The 24,329-nt window shown below is 56.2% G+C and overlaps 2 protein-coding genes across 4 annotated transcripts in view; one reads left to right on the plus strand and one right to left on the minus strand.

The window, feature by feature from the left end:
- Positions 1-1,389: 1,389 nt before the first annotated feature.
- LOC130262418 (5-hydroxytryptamine receptor 3A-like) lies at positions 1,390-8,439 on the plus strand. Its single transcript, XM_056509517.1, has 9 exons — positions 1,390-1,456; positions 3,342-3,484; positions 4,135-4,179; positions 4,486-4,595; positions 5,166-5,335; positions 5,543-5,703; positions 5,920-6,130; positions 6,268-6,501; positions 6,675-8,439. Exons 1-9 carry the CDS (start codon positions 1,390-1,392, stop codon positions 6,968-6,970), a joined length of 1,437 nt encoding a protein of 478 aa, XP_056365492.1. The 3' UTR covers positions 6,971-8,439.
- A 1,018-nt stretch (positions 8,440-9,457) lies between these two features.
- ZBTB16 (zinc finger and BTB domain containing 16) overlaps positions 9,458-24,329 on the minus strand; it is a 56,180-nt gene continuing 41,308 nt past the window's right edge. For all 3 annotated transcript variants that reach the window (XM_056509519.1, XM_056509520.1, XM_056509521.1), the window contains 3 exons: positions 14,930-15,100; positions 12,661-12,828; positions 9,458-12,412 (listed from right to left, as the gene is read on the minus strand). In XM_056509519.1, the coding sequence (XP_056365494.1) occupies positions 12,183-12,412; positions 12,661-12,828; positions 14,930-15,100 (569 nt within the window). In that variant the 3' untranslated portion in view covers positions 9,458-12,182. The remainder of the gene's footprint in view (positions 12,413-12,660; positions 12,829-14,929; positions 15,101-24,329) is intronic.

Consider the following 24,329-nt stretch of genomic DNA (forward strand, 5'->3'; position numbering starts at 1 on the left):
GTAAAACCCAAGGGAGAAAATTCAGAGTTAATGATGCTGCAGCAGAGGCTCCACTGGAGCGCTCCACGCCCCCTTGGCCTCATCCTGCCGGCTGCAGACGCAGGAGGCTGGAGGAGAGGGGGCAGAGCGGGGCACAGTCCCCAGCACCATGGTGGCGCTGCCCGTGATTTCCATTACCCAGATTCAATAAGGGGAGAGCGCTATGAGCTGCTGGCGCTCCCTGGGAGGTGACTTGCCTGCCACTAACGGAGCCGAGAAATCAAATTAGCCCCAGCTCTGCTCTCGCTCTCTCCCTGACACCGCTGTTGGCAGCCAAGGGGGAGTTCATCAGGGCCCCGCACTAATTCTTATCTCGTTTAAGTGACTCCATGCCGGCATCTGATGCAATTTGCTCTACGCCACTGCCGCAGGCTTCGGTCCCTGCCCGCCACTTCCCCAGGATTTCCAGCAGCTGGCAGCTTTGTGGGGGCACAGGCACCTGCAACACACACAAGCACAGTGTAGACATGCAGGAATAGAGAAAATTACAGAGGTTTGGGGTGGAGGGGAAGCTCCCCTGCCTGGCAGAGGGACACTGCCCAGCCCAGTGCTGTGATATGGAGGGATGGATGGATGCACAGCCGGTGCAGGGCATGGGTGGACACCGAGGACCTTTTGACTCACAATAATACCTGACCAGGCTTTGCTTCTAGTCTTCTAGCCAACTGAAACCAGTTGGCACTTTGTACGCTGAAATTTACACGTGCAAAATTCTGCGGTGAAACGGACCTCAGTGGTTTGGAGCAACCCCAGCAGGTTGGAGGGGTTGGGGGAAAGCTGCTGCCCCAGGCAGGGGTGTGAAGGGCTGGCTGCACATGCTGCTCCCACCTGTGACTGCCAGAGCCATTGTCATTGGGACAGACTCCCTTGCCGCAGGGTGTCACAGGGAGCCCGGCACATCCAGAGCTCCCCTCTCCCCTGCTGGTGGAAACCCACCCTGTGTCAGCACCACATCCCTGGACACGTTCCTCTCCCCTATCTCTCAGAGTCTTCCCCATCTTTACAGCTGCTCAGGATCTCCTGGCGCAGCCCTGGCACCTGCAGCGCCCTCTCCCATCATCGTGCCCCCCCCGCACATGGGCATGATGCTCGTACCCCAAAACATGCTTTGCCACAGGCAGGCACCTGGGCAGAGGACGGAGGAGCTCTTTGGAAGCTGGGCGGGGGTGGGGGGATAGCTGGGTGGGCCCCACTCGCATCCTTCCATCCTGAAACTTGATGCAGCGGGAGAGGCTGATCGCGAGATTAATTGGGCGTTCTCAAAAACCCGACGGCGGGGGGAAAGCCACTCGAGTGCTGCCTACCTCCCTGCTCCGCTCAGTCCTCCGCCGAGCCGGAGCCGGCGCATCCATGGTGCCCAGGGCTCTCGGGGCTCTCCTGGCCCTGCTGCCGCTGGCCTCGGCGCTACAGAGCCCAGGTAAGGCGAGGGACCGCGGGCAGGGCTGGGGAGCTGGGACAGCGCGGGGAGCCAGGACCTTCCCAGAACCTGAGCCGTGCTCAGGGCAGGAAAAGGCTGCTCTTCAGGGAAACCTTCGTGCTGCTGGGAAGGGACGTACCGGGGAGAAGCTGGAGCGTGGGAGAGCTCCGGTCAGAGCCTGAGGCTCATCCTGCCTGGGTAACACCGGCAGCAAGGAAACGGAGCCTTAGAACCAGCTCTGCTCTGTGGGGTCACCACTGCGGGGTCTCGAGGTGCTCTGGAGCTGTGCCCAGAGCCAGCCCTGAGGACAGAGGCGTGGGGTCTCCTGCCTGCACTCCACTGCCTGAGATGCTGCCTGAGCCCCCTGCCTGATGAAGGGCTTTCTCCAATACAATGTTTAGTAGCTCATAACCTAGAGCTGGGTTTTGGGCTGTGCCTATAGCTTGTAATTGCAGCTCTGTGCAAAATTGATGGCCAGCATACTTCCTTGTTATTCCATTATTATTTTTCATGTAACATTCCTGGGAAATAGCACAAAAATCCTTGAGCTATTTTGCACCAGCCCAGCTGAAAGTATTCAGCAGGCTAGTGACTCAGTGACATCTCTGGATGGGTCGTGTAGCTCCTGTCACCCAACTCCCAAACCTTCTCCCACTGTTAGCACATCAAAGGTGGCAGAAAAGGAGCAGGGACAGTGATATTCTCACCCAGGCAACGCTGGCCAGGAGGCACGAAGGGCTGTGCAGACAGATCCCCACATGTTAGGGCTGTGCCAGGGTTGTGCTGAGTTGCACCAGGTGAGTTGCCGGCACAACCTTGGGATAGATTTGGTCAGGGCAGACCAGCACTGTGTCTGGAGCAGAGGCAAAGAGAATCTGAGGTGAGCCCAGCCCAGTCCTTCCTCTGCAAAGCCATTTCCCTGCTGTCAAAGCATCCTGACGCAGCTATGGGTGCCGTGGATGTGAGGAGAAGGTGCAGGGAGGAGCGCAGGCACGAGCCAGCTGCCAGCAGCTGCAGCAGGAAAGGCCACTTGGCCCAAGCTGTGGTGATGGCAATGCCTGTATTTCCTCCCCTCACCCTAATTGCTGCCTCTTCTCCCATCTCACTGCCTGTCTTGGTTCATGCCTGCTTGGATGAGCATCATGCACCTGGCTGGCTCCCCAGTACTACCACTCATGAGCAACGTCAGAGGGGCTGAGGCTGCTGCTTTTTCCCTTTTTTTTTTAGCTAAAAATACAGATTAAAATTCCCTTCCAGCAGTTTTCCCCAAGTTCCCATAGATCTATTCCAATTAGTCTCTTCCATTATGCTGGAATTGGACTCTGGGGCTGGGTGTGCTACAGAGAACAGCCACAAGTGTAGCACTGCTGCCCTGGCCCAGCCGTGGCGTTCCAGGTGCCTGGCAGTGAGGACACCATGCTGAAAATAATTTGTCCTCGCTGGATGCTGCTGGCACCAGTGAAGGGACTGTTTTCACAGGAAGCAAACACCAAGATACCCAGTAAATGAATTTAGCATTGTGCTTCATCTCTAACCTTCTCTGTCTCCACCTGCTGAGCAGAGGAATGGTATGAAACCTACCCAGGGGCAGTGTGTCCCTGTGCTTCCCTGCTGCCACTGTCCTGGCACTTGTCCAGAGAGGTGAGGGCTGGCAGCTGAGCCCTCTGGGGCTGGGGAAGGTCACAGCGCTGATGACCTGCACAGTAACACCTTGGTGATGGTTCTGGTGTCCAGGCTTGCTTCCCATCAGGATGCTCCTATTTAAGTTGGATGTGAAACCCCCCCATGGTAAGTGAGGGCAGGCAGCTGGCAGCATCCTGCAGCCCATGGCAGAGCCCGGAGTGCGGGCAGCCCCCGCCCCAGTGCGAGCAGCCTCCCTCCCCAGCAGGTGCCCAGCATGAGCCCGCCCTGCGCCGCCTGGCCCGGCACCTCCTGGCCCACTACCAGAAGGGCACCCGGCCTGTGCGGGACTGGCGAACCACCACCAACGTGGCCATCGACCTCATGGTCTATGCCATCCTCAGCGTGGTGAGTCCTCTGCTCCCGTCCCGCGTGTGTCCGCAGGGAGCGGAGCGGCACCTGGCCCGCAGCATCCTCCCCGGAGCCCTGCCCAAATTCTGGGAGAGGAGCCCCGCCCCCAAAGGAGGCGGCCCCGTCCCCCGGGGGTCTAGAACTCTCAGAATTTCAGCCTGAAAATCCTGGGAATTTTAGCCCAAAATCTTGGGAATTCCAGCCTGAAAATCCTGGGAATTTTCGCCCCAAACCCTGGGAATTTCACCCTCCAAATCTTGGGAATTCCAGCCCCAAAATCTTGGGAATTTCAGCCCCCAAATCCTAGGAATTTTATGGCCCAAACCATTGGAATTCTGGCCCCAAACCCCTGGAATTCCAAACCTAGAATTCTCAGAATCTCAGCCCCAAAACCATTGGAATTTTAAGACCCAGACCCTGGAAATTCCTGCCCCAAAACCCCAGGAATTATGGCCCCCAAATCCTGGAAATTCTGGCCTCAAAATCCTGGAATACTCAGCCCTGAACCCTGGGAATTCCAGCCCCAAAATCCGGGAATTCTGGCCACAAAACTCTGGGACTTCCAAGCTTTGAAGTCTTAGAATTCCAACCCAAAAAGTCTGGGGTGTCAGTGCCCCCATTCTGACACTGTTCTCATCTTCCCACAGGATGAGAAGAACCAGGTGCTGACCACCTACATCTGGTACAGGCAGGTGAGTAGCCATGAAGCCTTGCCCCTTCCTTGGTGGCCCTCCTCGGGGTGAAGCCCCCCCAAACCCCCCCGTTTTCCTGTGAGAGGAATGTGCAGTCCTGCATGAGAGCAGTGAGGGATCCTGGGGCTGGTGATGTAGCACATGAACCTCACGGCTCTGCTTTCGTGCTCCCTGCTTTGCACGGTTGGGTGTTGTGTGGACCAAAGGCTGACTTCCCTGCCCCCCATGCTTGGTGCTAGGCTGGGGTCTGTGTGCTGGCAGAGTGAAGGGACCTCACCCACCAAGTCCCCTCTCCATTGTCCCCAGCACTGGACAGACGAATTCCTCAAGTGGGACCCAGCTCGCTTCGACAACCTGACGCAGATCTCCCTCCCTGTAGAGAGCATCTGGGTGCCTGACATCCTCATCAATGAGTTGTGAGTGCAGCCAAAGTCCCAAGGGAGATAGACCGGGACCGGAGCTCCCTCACCCACCACGGGCACGTACCGTCCCATGCTTTGTATTCCTGGCACAGCGCTGGCAGCCTCCCCCCATCGGGGAGCTGCAGATGGGGATTGGCTCGGCAGTTGGGCCATTTCCAATGCTGGCTAACCACAACTGTTGGTAATTACCCTCACTGTGCTGGGGGTGAGATCCAGATATCAGGAGAAAGGCTTTGTGAAGACAGTACAATGCAAGGGCAGCTGCAGAGCTGCTGGCTCTTCCCATGGAGCTATCTTGTGTCCTTCCTGCTCCGTGGGGATTTAAATTGTTCCCAGTGTCTCCTGAGGACTCTGGGACAATGACACAGACACTTCTCGGCTGGGAGAAGGCAGCAATCTGGGCAGTGCAGAGGCTATGCGAGGCAAAAATGCCTGCAAGGGTATTACCAAAAAAGCAGAGCAGGGGCAAATCTCTGGCTCTTGGGCAGTTGCCCCCTGAAATGCCCCTTGAACCCCTGCCCAGACTGCTCTCCAGCCCACATCTCTGTCCCTCATGTCCCTCAGTGTGGATGTTGGAAAGTCCCCACACGTCCCCTACGTTTACGTCAGCCATCACGGGGAGGTGCAGAACCTCAAACCCATCCAGGTGATGACCGCCTGCAGCCTGGACATCTACAACTTCCCCTTCGACGTCCAGAACTGCTCTCTCACCTTCACCAGCTGGCTGCACCACAGTGAGTGCCGGGACGGCGAGGCTGGGGGGCTCGGGGGGCGGGAGGAGCTCTGCCGGGCCGCAGCTCCGTGCAGAAGGCGGCTCGTCCCTCTAGATGGCCCCAGCGGATCGGGGAAGCGCGCAGGGAGGGCAGGCGCGCAGCCCGGCGCGGAGCTGCCGGGCTTTGGGCGCGGTACCCCCGGCTCTCACCTCTCCTCCGCTACCCCAGTTCGTGATATCAACCTCTCGCTGTGGCGGCAGCCGGAGCTCGTTAAGTTCGACCGAAGCGTCTTCATGAACCAGGGCGAGTGGGAGCTGCTCTATGTCCTCAGCCACTTCCAGGAGTTCAGTGTCAAGAGCAGTGACAGCTACGCTGAGATGAAGTTCTATGTAAGAGCCTTTGAAACCGCGTTTCTCGGGGCCTTGCCCCATCCCTGTCGCTGCTCTGTGCTGCAGCTCCTTCCCGCACGTGGGAGGCTCCTGCTAGCGAACCCTTCCTCTGGCTCACCTTAGTGCCTCCCACCATCCTCACCTGCCTCGGCAAAGAGCCACACCAGCTGAAGGCCTCATTTCAGCCCTTCACAGCCTTTTCTGTCTGTCCTGCAGGTAGTCATCCGGAGACGCCCCCTCTTCTACACCGTCAGCCTGCTGCTCCCCAGCATCTTCCTGATGGTTATGGACATTGTGGGCTTCTACCTACCTCCCCACAGTGGTGAGAGGGTCTCTTTCAAGATCACTCTCCTGCTGGGCTACTCGGTTTTCCTCATTATTGTATCCGACACATTGCCAGCCACGGCCGTCGGCACGCCGCTGATAGGTACGGTGTTCACCGACCCCCCTGCCAGTCCTGGGCAGACACCACGGGCCCTGACAGCTGAGCAGGGACGATTTGCTTGGGCCCGTACTCTGTGCACGAGCCTTTGGGGGTCACTCACCTCACTGATGCCTCTGCAGGCATCTACTTTGTGGTATGCATGGCACTGCTCGTCATCAGCCTGACAGAGACCATCCTGATTGTGCGCCTGGTGCACAAGCAAGACCTGCAACCCCACGTGCCTGAGTGGCTGAAACACCTGCTGCTGGAAAAAGCCACCATCCTGCTCTGTATCCGGGACAGGAAGAAATTCAGCCCAAACAGGACTCAAAAGCTGGACACCTCCAGGCAGGTGGAGAACAATGACAGCACAGGTAAAGGTTGCACAGAGAGGGCCTGGGGGAACTGAAGGAGTCTAGGTGCTCTGTAGCCATCTACACCTACACAGCCATTCTTTGTATGGTGAAGTGGCTGTCTAGTTCACCCTTACAAATCCCAGTTTCCCATCTAAATAGGTTTTTCGCATTTGCTTCTCTTGATCCCTCAGCCAAGCCGACCCCCTACGTCTGTGAGGACCCCCGGGAGTGCGGGGCAGGGGGCACGAGGTCTGCACTGGCCTCTGCTGGCCGGACAGAGGGCTCAGCAGCACTGCAGGAGGTGCTGCGTGAGGCCACGGCTATCCGCCAGCTCCTGGAGAAACGGGAGGAATTCCGCGACGTCGCCCGTGAGTGGCTGCAAGTGGGCTACGTGTTGGATATCCTGCTGTTCCGGGTGTACCTGGCAGCCGTCCTGGCTTACAGCATCACACTGGGCACCCTCTGGTCGGTGTGGAGGGATGCCTGAGCAGTGTCTATGCTTCAGGGCGGGAGACAGGGGATCTCACTCTGGTGGGCTCTCCCGGGCTCTGGGATTCACCCGTGTCTGCCGACCCAGGCGAGCGCACCCCTCACGTCCCTCAGCTCCGCAGCGAGAACGCGGAGCTGAGCAGGAGCCCCCAGGACCCCACGACCCTGCCCAAACCTCTCCCCATGCTTCCCCTGCCAACGCCGGGAGCGCCCCCGGCCCGGCCCGGCCGCGGCCGCGGCTTCAGCACCGCGGACAGCGGCCCCGCATCGGGCGGGGTCCTCCTGCACTGGGGATATCCTCCGCCCCAGGGGTCCCGCTGTCCTCGGCTCCCCTACCTCTCACCCTGCTGCTGCCTTTATTCCCCACCCCGGGCCCCCGGCACGCTTGCCCAGCAGATCCCCACCCTGCTTGTGCCCAGCAGTTTTAGAGCGGGAGAGATCCGGTGTCCGGCCGCGGCCAGACCGGGATGGCACCGGGACTGACTCCGTGAGCACGCGGTGCCGGGGCAGATGTGCACAGATGTGCACAGCTGCGTCGGTCCCCAGCCCCCACTGTCCATCTGGCCCTGCCAGGACAGAGGCACAAGGTGAAGAGGAGAGGAAAGTGCTGCAGATGCCGTGAGGGCCCATCCCATGCTCTAGGAGCATCTCTGCACATGGGCCTGCAGGTGATGGGGGATAGGCGGGTCAATACCCCCTGGTTCTCATACATACGCCCTCAAACCCACCAGTCTCCGAGCAAGACTCCCACTCACCCTCCCAGAGCCATCACCTGCAGGAAAACTTACCTCTGAGTGATGGAGGCTGAGGACGGGTGGAGTGGGCTCCTGCCAGCGCCGGCCCGCACTAACGCGCTGATGGTCTGTAAGTGGCTGCCTATTGATGAGGTGTCCAGTTAAAGAGTTCGTGAGACACTAAATCAGCCCATTGATCCTGCCGAGATCGATGGTGCTACAGACCTGATCAGTGCAGCGGGCAATTAACACCCTCTGGAATGAGCTGCCTTCGTGTAACATCAAACGCTCCAACAGACAAATCCAATGGGGCCATTGACCTGGGTGTGCGATGCCACCCAGCCCGTGTGTTGATGAGGGTGCTGGGCAGCAAGACTTCTGAGCCAGCCTTGCTCTCCCTCTCCTGCCCACCGTGACCCTGATGTCCCCCAGGGCTGCACTGCAAGATGCTCACCTGTGCTGCTGTATCCCATGGAATGTTTTGGTCCTTATCCTTGTCCTCCCAGTGCTAGGAAGCCATCATACACCCAACCTAACCCCTCAAGCAGCTCAGCAGTCCTTTTCCCTGGAAGGACAGGCTGCCCGTGCTGGAGGAAAGATTGTTTCTCCCTTTGCCCTCTTGCTACTTTGGGAAGTGCTGCGTGTAGGGAAAAGTTCTAGGCATCTCTGAGAGAAGCCTGGATTTTCCTCTTAAAAAAAAAAAAAAAATCAATAAATCTGAATCTAATCTCCTAATAAAGGTTTAATGAGGACATAATGTTGATGGAACAGAACATTGTTGCAGCATAATCGCTCCCAGCTGCTGCGCGAGCGTGCACACAAAGGCCGGTCCTGCCGCGACTTCCCCGCGATTATAACAGCGCCTTTGTGCCAGGCTGAGCGCCCGCACGGGGCCGTGCCCCCCTTCTCCTGCAGGCTGCTCGCAGCGCGACCACCTCTGCCTGCCCGAGCCCAGACCAAAGCTCCCCACCCCTTGCCCAAGGCCTTCCTGGGAGGCTGTGCTGGGGGGACTGGGGGAGGCAGGACCACTATCAGCACCTTGGCATGGATGGGCAGCCCCTCAAACCTGCTGGGAAATGCTGGGGCAGGGGATGAGCCTGGCCTTGACACTGGCACGTGCTAGTGGGAAAAACCAAAGGATGCTCTGCACTGGGTGGCTCCAGCTGTACCAATATCCAAGGGCCCAGGAGGCCCAGGCGATGGGTGGGAAGCACGCACTGGGCACGGGCACAGGCACAGGGATGGCGGCTGGGCTGGCAGCACCCTGCAGCCTGCGGTGCTGTGCGGTTCACCACAGCACAAAAGGAGAGCAGGCGCTGCCGTTAATGTAGTCGGTAAATAAATAAAGGAGGGCTTAAGCTTAGTGTACAGCAATCAGTCGGGAACTACAGGATAATTAACGCAGCGGGGGGCCGGACGGCTCTGCAGGCAGGTTTAAATGAACGAGTTCACTTTCACTGAGGCAAACTTGCTCTGCTCCCTGGTGAGCCACAGGGCAGGCAGCAGCACAGGCAGCACGCTGTGGATGCTCCCTGCCCATGGGGACACTGACATTCCAGCGAGACACCCCCACCCACTGGGGTTGGTTTTAGGACCTCTTCAATTTCCCCTCAGAGCAGGCACCCCAAACTCACCACTATGGGTACCCCCACGGCTCACCCCAAGCTGATGAGATGCATTCTTCCTCCACCTTCTCCTCTTCCTCCTTCTCCACCTCCTCTTGACAGGCACAGGAATGGGAGACAGCAGGCTGAGACAACGGAATTAACTTTATTGGTTGTTTTTTGTTTTCTAACTGCAGATTCAAGGTATACAACTGAACATTGCTATTTTCCTTATGAGACTTATAAATAAAAATACAAAAAATGTTCACTACAAAAAAATCTACCGTTAGTAGGATGTAAAAAATATTCTCTTTGCTATAGAAGGCACAAACTTCACTTAGTGACACATGGAGAGAAAAAAACCTGCAGCAGTATATTCTTCTTTTTTTTTTTTAATCTTTTTTTTTCCTCTGTCAGAAACACTGAAGTCTTACAAAGAAATGCATCTGAATCTACACAGGACGAAGGCAGATGCAGAGAGCTGCAACTAGGAGACACCACAACTGGGGTTTATTTTTTTTTTTCTTTTTCTTTATTTTTCAGGAAACTTTTAGCTAACGGCATCTGTGGCTAGAGGACAGAAAGAGGACTCGCAAGCAGAACCGCAGGGGAGCGAACGGTGAGACAGGAAAAGTCGTACAAAAAATAGGAGCCGATAGATACTCTGAGAAAAACCAAAGGGGAACTTGGGCACCTTCTGCGCCCGGGCTCAGAGAGGTGCTGAGGTAGACGGAACGAGGACAGCGACGGACCCGAACCACGAGCGGCAACACAGAGCAACGGGACGGGCAGGCGGGCGCTCACAACACTGACAACAAGCCAGGGGAGAGGGAGCCCGGGACCACGGGGCCCCGCGCGGCGCTTGGTCCTCACTGCTATGATACACATATATATACTTATATATATATATATGGAGGGGCGGCCAAAGGGGGCTGCGCCACAGCCAGCAGCGCGGGGACGCGCGCCCGGGGTACAGCAGCATCGCTCCAACGCTGACCCCAACGCTGCTGCAGTGCGGGCTGTGTCTCTGAGGGATGGGGATGGTGGGATGGAAGGGGAGGTTAAAGCAAAAAAAAAAAAAAAAAAAAAAAAGCCACATGATCTCGGCCACGTGCTCCACGGCACCGTGGCACCCGTGTCTGGCAGCGCCAGGACACCACGTGGACCTGCCGTGCACACACCAGAAATTGCAGCAACTTTCTGTGTGAAAGAACTATTTTCTTTTTTTTTTTTTTTTAATAATTTTTTTTCTGTTTTTTTCCTTAGGCACAACAATTAAACGAGCCGTTTTCCACAGTCACATCCCGGATTGTACAGCAGCGGTGCCCGCCCTGCGCAGAGCAGCAGCGGTCCCATGCGCAGGGGCACGCGTGGAGCCGGGCTGGGGCGCGAGGGAGGATGCTGCTCCCACAGCTGAATCCCTGCTTGGCACCAGGAGAGGTGGAAAGGGCACCCCAAACCCAGAGGGGCCACCAGTGTCCCTCCAGACGTATCCAGACACTGTCCCACCCTCCTTCCCCGGCTCCTTTCCCCCCTTTTCACCCAAACGCAGCAAAACGACAAAAAAAGAGCCGCGGGATGGAACCACCAAGCCCGTGGCTGCGCAGAAGAAACACAACGAAAACAAACACAAGAGGTAGCTTCAGAACCAACACCCCTGGCCCCACGGGGCCAGGCAAAAAATACCAGTTTTGGTAAGGATAATGCACAACAGGAGGCTGGCAGGGACACCACGGCCCCACCACCTCTCCACCACCAATGCTGGGCACGTGGCTGGTGCATCCCAGCCATGCCACCCCCTGTCCATCCCAAATCAATAAAAGCTCATGAGGTCACAAAAAAACGAGGTAATTTCAAGTAAAATGTGCTAAACGCGGAAATATTCCAAAAGAAAGTTCAAAAAAACCCAAACAAAAAGCAAAAAAAAGCGGCGAGCAAAGCCGCCTGCCACTGGGCACCCCTTACTTGTGGGCTCCTGCGGCTGAGGGCTGGGCAAAAAACCCCACACTTGGCACCTTCCTTGGTGCCCCAAATCAGCAGAAGAAAAGAGGATCCCTGCATTCGGAGTGATGCCACATGCTAACAGCTCCAACAGTGACACTGACTGCACATCACCAAACCAACTGCATCTCCCCATGGGGGGCTTCACCCTTGCCCTGGGAAGGCAGGGAAGGAGGGAGAAATGCATAGAGAGGTCTTTGGTCATGGGGAGAGCAGCAGCCTCCTGTGCCCCCTGAGCCCACCTGGACACCAGGCAACACCTCAAGGCAGCCTAGCTCCCAGCTGGCTCCCTGCCCCAAACACCCTCTGGCCAGGATCCCCCCAGGATGCTCTTGCCAAAGCACTTGTGGCTCACAGGGCACTGTGCTCTCCTGCCTGTGATGCCGCAGCCTGGGAGCTTGAGAACCTGCCAGAATGGGGCCCAACCCCACATGGGAGCTCAGGTCCTCTGCAGGGCATCCATGGCAGGGTCTACCCAGTGACAGAGGACACCAGGAATTAAAGCCTTCCCAGAGCACTAGCTGGATACACACCTCCAGGGAAGCACCTCTTTCCTACATGGTCTTCCCAGCAGCACCAGTGGCCAATGCCAAGGGTAACGGAGGGCCTGGCTGGGGGTTGCAAAGGGTGAAATCTGCCCTGCAGCAAGGGTGAAAGGGCAGCAGGCGCACGAGCAGCTGGGACAGCAGTGTGGATGGGGCTGGGGAAGGGGCCGGTGTGTCCCTGACTCCGGCATGAGCTTCAGGATCCTTCCAGCGAGAAGAAACAAATGAGAACTGAAAACAAACAAGGCCATGGATGCTGCGGGTTTGGTGGGATTTTTTTGCCCAGTCATCTGCCACTTGGCCCTGCTGCCCCTCTGCCTCCTCCCTTAGACGTAGCAGAGGTAGAGATAGGTCTTCTCTATCCGCCAGTCGGTGGGGATCTCCTCTGGCTTGTGGCCCTTCATGTGCTTCTGCATGGCGGAGAGGCTGGGGCAGTACTCCAGGCAGATGGTGCACTGGTACGGGGAAGCGCCGTTGTGGGTCCGGAGGTGTTTGATCATGGCCGAGTAGTCCCGGGAGCGCTGGTGGCACAGCTTGCACTCGAAGGGCTTCTCACCTGTGGGACATGGGGATACAGGGGTGTCAGTGGGGCTCGGGGCACCGATGCTGCCGCAGCGGGCACAGCTGATAACGAGTAACGAGCAGCAGAACTGACAGACTATCGATCCCCTATGAACAATAGTTACGTGCTGGTGCATCCGCAGGTTCCTTATCCCTGGCTGCCACCCTGGTCCATGTGCCAGCCTTCCTGCCGGGTGACCCGTCTGTCATTGCCAGCATCACCACACACACCCCAGCACGTACCTGTGTGAACTCGGTAGTGGGTCTCCAGCTGGTGCTTGAGGCTGAACTTCTTGCCACAGCCGTTGCACTCGTAGGGCTTCTCACCGGTGTGGATGCGCTTGTGGCCCTTCAGCGTGCTCTCGTCCCGGAAGCAGCTGCCGCAGAACTCGCACTCGTAGGGGTGGTCGCCTGCAAGCACACACAGGGGTCAGGGCTGCTGTGACTGCTGTGCCACACCAAAACCAGCTCCCCTGCCTTTCTGCCCCAGCAGCCATCCTGGGGACAGAGCATTCCTCACAGCTCCCCAGTTCCATGTGCTGGTCCCTTCATGCCCGTACAGAGGGGATGCTTGGTACAGTAGAGAGACTGGAGCGTGCTGCAACCCTCCCGCCACTGGCTTCCAGGTTTTTCACCTGGCAGCATCTGCACAGACCCAGCCCTGGGCATCTCCCACACTCCAGACCAGGCGGCTGATAAATGAACTCTGGTTCGGCACCAAAGGCAGAATGATTTGAAGGAAAGGTGAGGGCTCCAGCTACTTATTTATTACAGCCGCGAAGGCAAGGACAATAAAGATAGATTGATCGTCCGAGACTTTGTTCATGAATATTTAAATATTACTGATTTGTCTTGTCACTGTAATTACAATTTCTCTGTGCCGCATATCCTACAAGCACAGTTTATGGTAAAGAATGGCGAACTGTATTTCACTTGTCCTGCTGCAGATGTGCGGAGCTGCCAAGCGTGTAATGTTCCCCGCATTTCATACATTTTCTTCAGCTGTGAAGGCTTAAGTCATCCACAATGACCTACGTTTTTTCATTATCCCCGTGTCAAACTGCACTCGTGCCTGGGCATAAATTGTCCTTCTCGTTATATACTCACATGCCTGTGCTTTCGCTTCCTCTTTAAAATGATATTTTACTCTCTCCCCATTTGCCGCAGCCCAGAGCTGCGGCCCCTCGCCCCCTCCCGCAGCTGCTGCCTGGGCACCTGGGGGGAGAAGGATGCTTGGGATGCAGTTCGGAGCCCCCCTCCACAGGCAGTGCCTGTGGGCTGTTGACTTGCCCCTCCCCGTGCCCAGTTCCAAACGGCCACTTTGGCTTTTGATCCTACAGTCAAAGACAGCAATTTTTCAGCCAGAAGCAGGCAGCATTTCCACCCGCCCACTTTTCAGGGGAGCCTGAGCCCACGGAGTACCCTGGCCCTGGGACAAGAGGGAGCATTCTGCAGCTGTGCAGGATGGCAGCACACGGCACGATTAAATGCTCCTAAAGCGCCGATGATCCCAGAGTTTTTTCACAGCCAGGAGCTGCTAAAGCGGCAGAGGTTGGGGTGGGACACGCGCAGCCCGACCCGCAGCCCAGGTCACCGGATTACTGGCTATAAATAGCTCCAGTGCTCAGCATTAACATGCTTATCATCGACACACGATTCCCATTTCCCACATCGGGACCCCTGGCCCACGTGTGGGTCTGGCAGCAGCCAGCCAGAGGCTGAGCAGAGTGACCCTCCATGACACCGCCCACACAACCCCCAGCAGCCACCTTTACCTCCCTTTTGGAGACTGTGTGCATGCCCCTGCCTGACAAGAGAAAGAAGGGGCATCCCTGCTCAGCATAGGTTTGGTTCCCTGTCAGCAACAGCAGTGGTGTCAAGGAGCGTGCATGAGCATCCCACTTGTGCGGGCAAAGGATGGGTGAGGAATGCTTCACCCAGGCAGCTGTGAAGATCCGTGGCACTGGCTGTGATCCTGCACGCTCCTGCTCATCCCAAAACACCAGCTCCTTCAGGGATGTTTTGTGACTGGCCCCAATGATGGTGAGCGGTGCTCTGTGGCCAGGAGCACGGAGCTGCCCAGGATGCCGTCGGAGGAGCTGAGGACACGGCGCGGGCGCTTTGAGGACACGGCGTAAGGCGGCCAAGCCGTGCTCTCCTGCTCGACAATCCTGCAGCCAAGCCCTGCCCCAGTGGGGCCACGGCAGCACCAGCTACACGTAGCGCAGGTCGCCCTAATCCCATTAGGGCCGAGCACCAGCTGATTATGTGCATCTACCGCCGTAAGCTGATGAGGCGGATATGATCGCACACCCCCTAAGAAGGTCACGTGCCACCTCAGACCAGATCAACTTATTACACACAGCTTTTTTTTTTCTATTTTGCTTTGCAAATCCAAGCCACTTCAGTCACCTCCACGCTTTTAATACAAATCACCTCTCTTCCCCCTGTTTCTCCTCCCCGCTCGGGAAGGAGCGCGCCCAGCCCCAGCCCCGCGCCGGCGCTGCCGTACCTGTGTGGGAGCGCAGGTGCCTCTTGAGCGCGGTGTGGCTGGGGAAGGTGCGGTTGCACTCGCTGCAGATGTAGCTGCGCACCCCGGCGTGCACCTCCATGTGCTGCTGCAGGGCGCTCTGCGTCTGGAAGCGCTTGCCGCACAGCAGGCAGAACACGGCCATGTCTGTACCTGTGGGAGCGGAGACACCCTGCTCAGGCACTGCCGGGCACCCAGGCACACCCTGGCACCCTGCTGCCCCACCACCCCACTCCCACATGGCAGCAGGGGTGCTCTGGCAGCAGAAGGGACTCCAAGAGCTGCAGGGCCCTGAGTGCCATTGGGAGTCCCAACAGCAGGACCCTGGCCACCTGGACCCTGCTGACACTGGCCCTCTGAGGGGAACAGCTGAGGAGAAGTTGCTCTCCTTGCACTGGAGGCAGCTGGGAGCCCTGATGATGCTGAGGGATGCCCAAACACAAGGCAGTTGTTGGGCGATCAATGCACCTCCCCACACCTGTGAGAGCTGCTGAGCTCAGACCTTGTGATGCCCAGGGCAAAGGGGACCCTGAGAAGCGCCCCACGAAGCTGTCTGGGAGCAGGAGGCAGGATATGAGAGGGTGAGGTGCCCACCCCTTGTGCTGTGTGCGACCCTGAGCCCCAGGGCAGATCCAAATCCACACCACTGGGTACAAACCTGGCTGCAGCAACACAACAGGGACAAAACCCCGACCCAGGTGCTTGTACCCGTCCATAAACATCTCAGACCTCTATGCTGTTAAACAGTTTGTTTTCGCTTATGCATAGCTGATTGTTCAGAACTGTGAGTCACTGCAAATTGTATTACGCAGGGAGATTAAGCAAATAAATGCTCGCTTTTTGGAGACATTAAAATGTGAGGACTATGGAAATAAAATTAGCTAGAAAATTGTATTAGCAATTCATTAGCAGCACAAGATGTTCAAGGTAACCAACAAATCCATGCAGCCTTCAGGAACAGCAGGGGCAGAGGGCTGCTTGCCACACTGCCAAAACCAACCCCAGGGAGGGCACCAGGACCAGAGCACCATGGGGCAGGGACACGATGGGCAGCAGCACTGCCAGCGTCATGGTCCTGCCTGGCACGCAGGCAGGTGACAGGGAAGGATGCTCCTGGGCAGATCCACACCTCCAGCTTGGGAGCCATGGGACACCGGGATCCTGGAGAACATCTTGGTTCACACTGTCACCTGCTCTCCCACTGTGCCACCACCCACCCAGCTCTGTCCTGCTGCGGATGTAGGAGCTGCCTGGGGGGATGCTCAACCTCAGCCTGGCACTGAGCTACCCGAAAATATTCCGAAATCTGAAGAAAACCCCAGTGAAACTGGAATAAAAGCAGCAAGAGAGGTGGCCCCGCATGGAAGCTGCCTTTCTCCCTCTGCAGGGATTTATCCCAGGGGGGCTGCGGGCTCATGTGCCCCCCACGCAGCTGCGGACAAAACGCTCCCGAGACAAAAAAAAAAAAAAAAAAAAAAAAAAGCAGGCAGCCCCGAACGGGCAGCGCGAAGCAAATCCCAAGAGGTATGTGGCCCCGCGGCCCTCGGCGGCCCCGGCGGTGACAGCAGGACGGGTCAAAGGTCCCCGGGGCTGAGCCCCCAGCACCGCGGCCAGCTGCGGAGCGGAGGCCCCGGCCGGCGGGACGCCGGCCCCGATAAATCTGCCGCCAGCAGCCCCCGCTGGGGCCGGGGACAATGGGCTCCCGTGGGGGCGGAGGGCAGGACAATGCCGCCGGGCCGGCGCGCGGGGCCGTAACAAATCCTCCCTGGCACCGCAGGGCCCTCATTTGTGAAACTAATTGGCCCCCGCTTGAAAAAAAAAATAAAAAAATGGGCTGACTCCAGCAGCCGCAGTGATGGGGACGAGCTGCTTCGTGCATGCACGGGGGGACGAGACTGTTTGCTGGGGCTGGACATGCCTCAGGTGCTGCTTCCTGAGACCTGCAAAAGGCCATTTCTAATTTCTCAGGGGTTTTTTTCTTTCTTTTTTTTTTTTCTTTTTTCCCCTTCGTCAATTAATGTATCAGTGAATAAACTGTGTGTACCACGGCCTGGGAAGGCACACGGCTCCAGCTGTGCTCTGAGAGCAGAGCATCTGCGTGACACAAAGGCTGAAGCGGCGGGCGCGGAGCTGGAGGATGCGGGAGATGGCCCCGCACCCCAGCCCGGAGCCCGGCAGCGGCACACGGAGCGCGGGGCCCGGCAGCGCTGCTCCCAGCCCCGCGGCTCTGCAGGTGACATCCCGCACCGCGCCAGCTCTGCTGGGCACCGTCCCACCGCCGCCCTTCGAGCCGCCTCCTTTTTCTTTAAGCTGCATCTCAACTATGTCACACCTTTGGAGAAAAAGGATGGGAAGCGGGAAAAAAAGGCAAAACTCTTGAGAGGGTGCCACACTGGGTGACACAGGACTCAGCCCTCTGTCCTGTCGTGCGTGAGTACATCCCTGGGCTCCAGCCACAGAAGCCCTGAGCCAGCCCTCAGCCATCGGAAGAAAAATCACCCCGATAAAGAAATGCTGCCGCCCCAAATCAGTGAGAGACGGATTTATTCATTTCCCTGACATTTTAATGGTTTCTCCCCTTTTTGCGGGAAGATGATTACAAATTAAGCAGCATTTAAACGCTTTTTACTGTCAACAATTAAAAGGGGTGAAGGCGGGCGAGCAATTCATTCCCCGGGAAACGCGCTGGCTCTCGGCGGGCGCCGCCGGCCCTTCCCTCTACTGTACACCGCACAATGGCCCCGAGCGCGCCATTAATTTTGCAGGACGTTCAAAAGCAAATTAAAATATAAAAAACCCCCGGGCACAAAGATAGATACCGAGGGAGGGGGCGGCGTAGGTCAAGCTTGCAGAATTGAAGTCCTAGCAACTGGGGAGGTTTAAGCACAGCCCTGCACGCTGTGTTCAGCTGCCACCTTTGCCACCATCCCTGGTTTGTGTGTCCCTGCCAGAGCCAGCGCTGTGCCAGCAGCTCAAACACACTAGTGGGGCAGCTCTTAGCACTGCCACAGGTTCCGAGGTGGAGCTGGAGTGGTTTGGGTGTTGGATGCTCTTTTGGTAAGCGCGTTGGCAACATCTTGCAGGGTCTTTTTAAGTACGAGGAGATCCCAAAACTGATTTTTAGGGGAGCGATGTCTGATGGAGGGAGGGGAAACTCTATGGCCGCAAGCCTGGAGATGCACATCCCTGTTCTGCAGCAGCTCGGTCCCAAGGCAGCGCAATCACCAGGGATGCGATGACGAGCGAGATGCGACGTGTGACAGCGCGCCCCGTCCGAGCCGCAGCGAGGGATGCGGCAGCACCGCCCCCCGCCCGCCGCCGCTGCCAAAGCACGAATTAAACTCCAAACCGGCGTGGCCACGGCCGAGGGAGGCACGGTGGGGTGGGTCTCCCTCGGCACTGGGCTCTGATGGTTTATGGATGCGGGAGGTGCACCGCAGGAGAAAGGCGACACGTCCCCTTTAAAAGGAAATATAATTTACAGTGTGCAGCCAGGCGGGCCATAGTTTCAATCTCGTTTACTATAGAGAAAACTCTGCTAGCTGTTCTCTATCCCACAAATCCGATTTAATCAGACAAGCCAGCCAGCGTGGCTTGAAGTAAAAACGGATAATTAGTAAACAGAGAGCTACTTCAGTGCTTCATTGGCATTCGAGCCGGGCTAGTGTGTCGCATTTAAAATGCAGTCTGATGAAGTTTACAAAATCAAACCATTTGTTACTCCTATTGAAGAGGCTTCAGGCCACTTGCAATTAAATTGGAATTAGTGCTTAGAATGAGATACAGCAAATTCATACTAAAAAGGGATCTGACTTTCAGACATTTGACTTCAAGTTTTTCCCCCCATGCTAGAGCACGCGTGCGTGCCCTGGCCTGCGGCCCCCCAGAGCCCCTGGCAGCACTGCCAAGCCCAGAGCTGCCGTGTGGCTGGGCAGTGGGGTGACTTGGGGGTGCTGTGGCAGCAGGAGGTGGTGGACAAAGGGAGTGGTGCCTCTCTGCAGGTGCAGCAATCCCCGCTGAGCCCCAGCACAGTGGCAGCAGGGGGCTGGCAGTCCCAACGTGGGGATGTGCAAACCAAACTGCCCCTCCCTGTGTCCTCCTCATAACTGCACTGCCATCCTTCCCTGCCTGTCCTCAGACCCACGCTAGCAGACCTGAAACACGAGCAGATCCATCCACTGCTGAAATAATCAGGAACACGGAATGAAAGGCTGTGGGGGGGCACACTGGGAAGGCTCCAGTATTATCAGGGGCATGAGCATGCTCACATCAAAGGATGCTGACAGAGCCTGTTGCTGCCTCATGCACACACCCCAAAACCCCAAACTCTCAGCTCAAATCCTGATAATTCAGGGTCTTCCACAAGGCTCCCTCCTTCTCCCTTTATGTTGAACATCATCTCTTACACGGTGCATGTGCCAGAGGTGACCTGATGCTGCTGCTGTCCTTATAGCAAAGGTGAATGGCTCCAAAACATCCTGGCCATGCAAAGCAGGAGCTCAAAGACTGTTGGCACTCCTGAGATGAGATTTCAGCGACATTTGATGGTTTTTGTCAGCATGTCAAAGGCTCTCTACCAGCCTGTACCTCCCAGCCAACACTGCTGGCTGCTGTGCAGGGGAAGCTGCAGGCCCTAGAGTGCAGGAACAGCAGCATTAGAGAGGAAGGTGCCATTGGCAATGGTGGCCAGAGAGCGGCAGAGAACCCTCCCTTTCAGCCCTGCCTACAGGAAGGCTGGGAGAGGCAACAAGGGGCACATTGCCCGGAGCATCCCTGCCACAGCTCCAGCCCCCAAGCACAGGTGGCCTGAAGGACAGCCTGAAGGTGCCCAGCCTGACATGAGGGACCCGGGGAACACTGTGCACATCCTGCTGTCATGGAGCTGAAATGCAGACAGCAGAGAAAAGCAAGCACCAGCACAGGCCTGGGGACACTGGTGGTAGCACCAGCACCAAGGCTGCATTTTGCCCCAGGATGATGTTGGATGCATGTGCAGGGTAAGAAAATCAACCCAGTTTTGGTGTCTGTTTTCAGGATTATCATGAAATCCAAAGTGGTGTTTTTGGTGGCAGCACTGAAATGCACCCACAGGCAGGTGCAAAGGAGCCCTCCCTGAATGCTGCTGTAGGGACACAAAACCTGCAGATGCCTGCCTGGATGTAGGGGTGCTGTGCAGAGCTGTGTCATGTGGTGCCACCTGCTCCAGTGCTGTTGAGGGGTGATGGCATTCATTACTGCACTGACAAACAGCCCCTACAACCTTCATGGTTCAGTGGAGAAAGGAGAAAAACCCCCTAAGATAAGCACAGGAAATGCGTGCATTTTGTGCCAGAGACACCAAATCATCCCAGTTTCGAAGGCTGCCTCTGGACTCCACAGCTTGGCTTCTGTGCTAATTAACATCTTTATGGAAGGCAACTTCTCCCAAGGGGGCACTTGTTTGATTATTATTATTTACTTAGAGATAGCACAGCCTTCTTCCCAACTTTAACCGACTATGGAAAATTAATTCTTAAAAAGCAGCCGACGCCGCCTGCTCTCCCTCCCCTGCTGGTTTTCCTCCTGGGCTGGACATGGACACTCTGGCTGCAACAGGAGGGCAGGGCAAGCTTCTGGCACTGCCTGCTGCCTCCATGCCAGCTCACCCTTTTACAAAGGCTGAGGAAAGCTCTGGCTTTTCAGAGCACTTGCACAACACTGACCTTGCAAGCAAGATTAACAAACCCCCCAAAATAAATGCCTCATTTCTTGGTCCTGGGTGATGCACAGGGCTGCTTCCCAGCCAGCCACGCTCCTGCTCTCCCCACTGCCCAGGGCAGATGGAGGATGTATGGGATGCTGGTGCCCGCAGCAGCCTGGGCAATGGGTGCCAGGCCCTGAGCTGCAGCTCTGGCACAGGCAGCTCATGCCTGCTGGGGGTGATTTATTCCAGGGGCCATCTGGACCTGGGGGACAGTGTGGTTCTGGATCCTCATTAGTCACACCCTCGTAGCTCTCTGTCTTCCTTTGAGCATGGTGGGACAAGAGCATCCCCTTCTCGTCCTCCCTTTTGGCAGCCCGTTGCTCCCCCATGCCCAACTGGTCGCACCTTGTGCCTTCCCCACCACCCTCCACCACCATCACTGCCACCATCACCATCACTATCTCCATCTCCATCACTGCCACCATCACCGCCATCACTGCCACCATCACCACCATCACCATCTCCATCACCATCACCATCACCATCACTGCCACCATCTCCATCACCATCACCATCACCATCACCATCACCATCACTGCCACCATCTCCATCACCATCTCCATCACCATCTCCATCTCTATCACCATCTCCATCACTGCCACCATCACTGCCACCATCTCCATCTCTATCACCATCTCCATCACCATCTCCATCTCCATCACCATCACCATCACCATCACCATCACCATCACCATCACTGGCACCATCTCCATCTCCATCCACTGTCACCATCACCGCCATCACTGCCACCATCACCACCATCACCATCCCATCACCATCACCATCCCATCACCATCACCATCCCATCACCATCACCATCACCATCACCGCCACCATCTCCATCACCATCTCCATCACCATCTCCATCTCTATCACCATCTCCATCACCATCACCATCACCATCACCATCACCATCACCATCACCATCACTGCCACCATCTCCATCACCATCTCCATCTCCATCACCATCTCCATCACTGCCACCATCACCATCACTGCCACCATCACCATCACCATCACTGCCACCATCTCCATCACCATCTCCATCTCTATCACCATCTCCATCACCATCACCATCACCGCCACCATCTCCATCACCATCTCCATCACCATCTCCATCACCATCACCATCACTGCCACCATCTCCATCACCATCTCCATCTCTATCACCATCTCCATCTCTATCACCATCTCCATCACTGCCACCATCTCCATCACTGCCACCATCACCATCACCTTCCCTCGCTGCGTTTCCTGCCCAAGTGAAGCGATTACGAGGGTGCGTGCGGGGAAGGAACGAGCCAGGCGACGAGAAGCAGCGGTGCCTTTATGGCAACAGGCACACAACTCATTCGTTTCATGTTTTGCAGAATATAAAAGCGCCGAAACATCTTAATTTTAAATTCTTATCATTGAATTTACTGCTTTTCTCTCGCAATGATTTGTGTTGCTTTTTAATTTTTACAGTCTCTACAGAAGCCAGATGCTACTGCCTAGGGCCAAAATAATAAAAACCCGCTGCAGTCGCGAGTTACAGAACAAAAAGGAAACGCGCGGCTGACAGAAGTTAATATCTCAATTTAACAGTGCTGCTCCGCTAATGATCCTTTGATATGTGTTTATTTAGAAAGGTCTGATCTTGACCTTGAAAGCAAACTAAACCGCAAAGTCTTTATGAGAGGAGAGAAAGACTTTATTTATAGACTGGCTTTGCGTCAATCACGGCGGCAGCTGGACGCGCGCTGGGTGAGGCTCTGCGGCTGCCCGTGCCCCAAACGGGGCGTTCCAAGGGAAACACATCTCTGGGAGGGTGTGGGATCAGCTGCCAGGGGGGACTGCAGTGTGTCCCCCATGTCCAGGGCAGGATGCTGAGCGCACCATGGAGATGCAATCCAAGGGATCTGGGCAGCTCCAGGCCTGTGAGGGATGCCCTCGTGGGACAGAACTGGTCCAGACACACCCCTGTGCCCAGAACAAGCCACCCCGGAGCACTGCATGCCTAACCCCTTCTTCCAGCACTGGTAATGCTGCCTCTGCTCCCCAGTCTAGTCCCTGAATGTGGGCCCCAGGCTTTGGAAGGAAGACATGTGCTCAGCATCACCCCAGCCCACACTAACAGAGCCTGAGCAACCTTTCCTCCTCTTCCCGAAGAAACTGAGTGCTGTGCAAACCTGGCAGAGGGAGTTTCTAAGGGCCAATCCTTTTTATTGCATTTTCACCTCCTGGCTGGGGGAGGTGGGAGGTTCCTGAGGTTTTAATGCTTCTAGCCTGGAATTGCACTGTGGACACTTCACACCTATGGTGTGCTGTGCTCTCCAGCCCAATTTCCATTTTTTCAGGCCAAACAGTTGTTTGAAACTGTTTGCAGCCCTTAAAGCCTTCTGGCCAAAGCTGGAGGCATATCATCCCTGCAAAGTGGCAACCCCAAAGCCTTTTTATTGTGCTGAGTATCTATCAAAATATATCAATACATATTAAACTTGTTCAGGCAGACTCACAATCATCCTTGGCAAAAACCATCACTCAGCTGTTTCATCCCTAAAGGTCCCAATGGAAAACTGCCCCCTTTCCTGGCAAAACACATCACCTATTCAAAATGCAGTAATCTGGTATCTGAACATCTATGTGCAACACCACCCTTTTGTGCTGCTTTCCCCAAATCTCACACCATTCTGGGGAACGCCAGATTCAGCCCTGCCATTCCCAAGGAAACTGCATTGGGACACCTCTGCCTCTCCTCAGAACCAGTTTCTCTGGGGCAACCACCAGGAAATCATGGTGACATTTCTGACCACTGCATCAGATGGGAAGCTGTCACATTTACTCTTCATCACTGCACCAGCTTCCCAGATTTCCTCTTCCCAGCTGGAATTTGGACTGAAATCAGCTGAAAAAACAATCTGACTTTCTGCTGAAAACCCAGAGTATTTCCTCCACTGCTTCTGAACTGCTGTTCAACTGATGTGCTAGAAACTGCTCCATCTCCCAAAAAAGAGCTTTGGTGAGGAGACTGAGGGGTCCTCCCATGGGGGACCACTATCACCATCACCACTGCCATCACCCCACCTGGCAGAGAGCACCACCTGCCCACTGCCAATCTGCTCCACTCGTGCATCTCTCCTGTTCGGGGTGGCACCATTCTAGCATCCTCCAGTCCCATGGAGCTGTCACAAAGCCCTGCTCCACACCCCAACCAACGAAATGACCTTTCTGGCGCTGGGGCAGCTGCCTGGCAGAGCCTGGCCCGTGGAGTGACCGGCTGCCGCCAGGCACAAAGCCGGGACTCGCAGCATCTGCTTATTATTCCTGCACCCCCATCATTAAAAAAAGAGAAAAGATGAAAAGGCCCCCTTGGCAAAGCCGAGGAGATGTGGAGCGGCACCAAGCGCAGCCTGGCCCCCAGTTGTTGGGGGTTTTTGTACAGCGGGGAGACGCGAATCCCGGGGGACAAAAGTAACTGCTAAGGTAAGTTAAACCTTGTCGAGATGAACTTTCCTGCTACTTTTAATTAAAAGTTCTTTGGAATTAAAAAGGACACTATTCAGGAAAGGCTGAAAAAAAAAATTCATTGACACCAGCCCGCCCCCCTCCCCTTTTTCCCAAGGAAAAGAAAAAGCTGTTTTTGTGTGTCTGCTCACC

Source organism: Oenanthe melanoleuca, chromosome 24 (assembly GCF_029582105.1).
Source record: "Oenanthe melanoleuca isolate GR-GAL-2019-014 chromosome 24, OMel1.0, whole genome shotgun sequence".
Taxonomy (NCBI): domain Eukaryota; kingdom Metazoa; phylum Chordata; class Aves; order Passeriformes; family Muscicapidae; genus Oenanthe; species Oenanthe melanoleuca.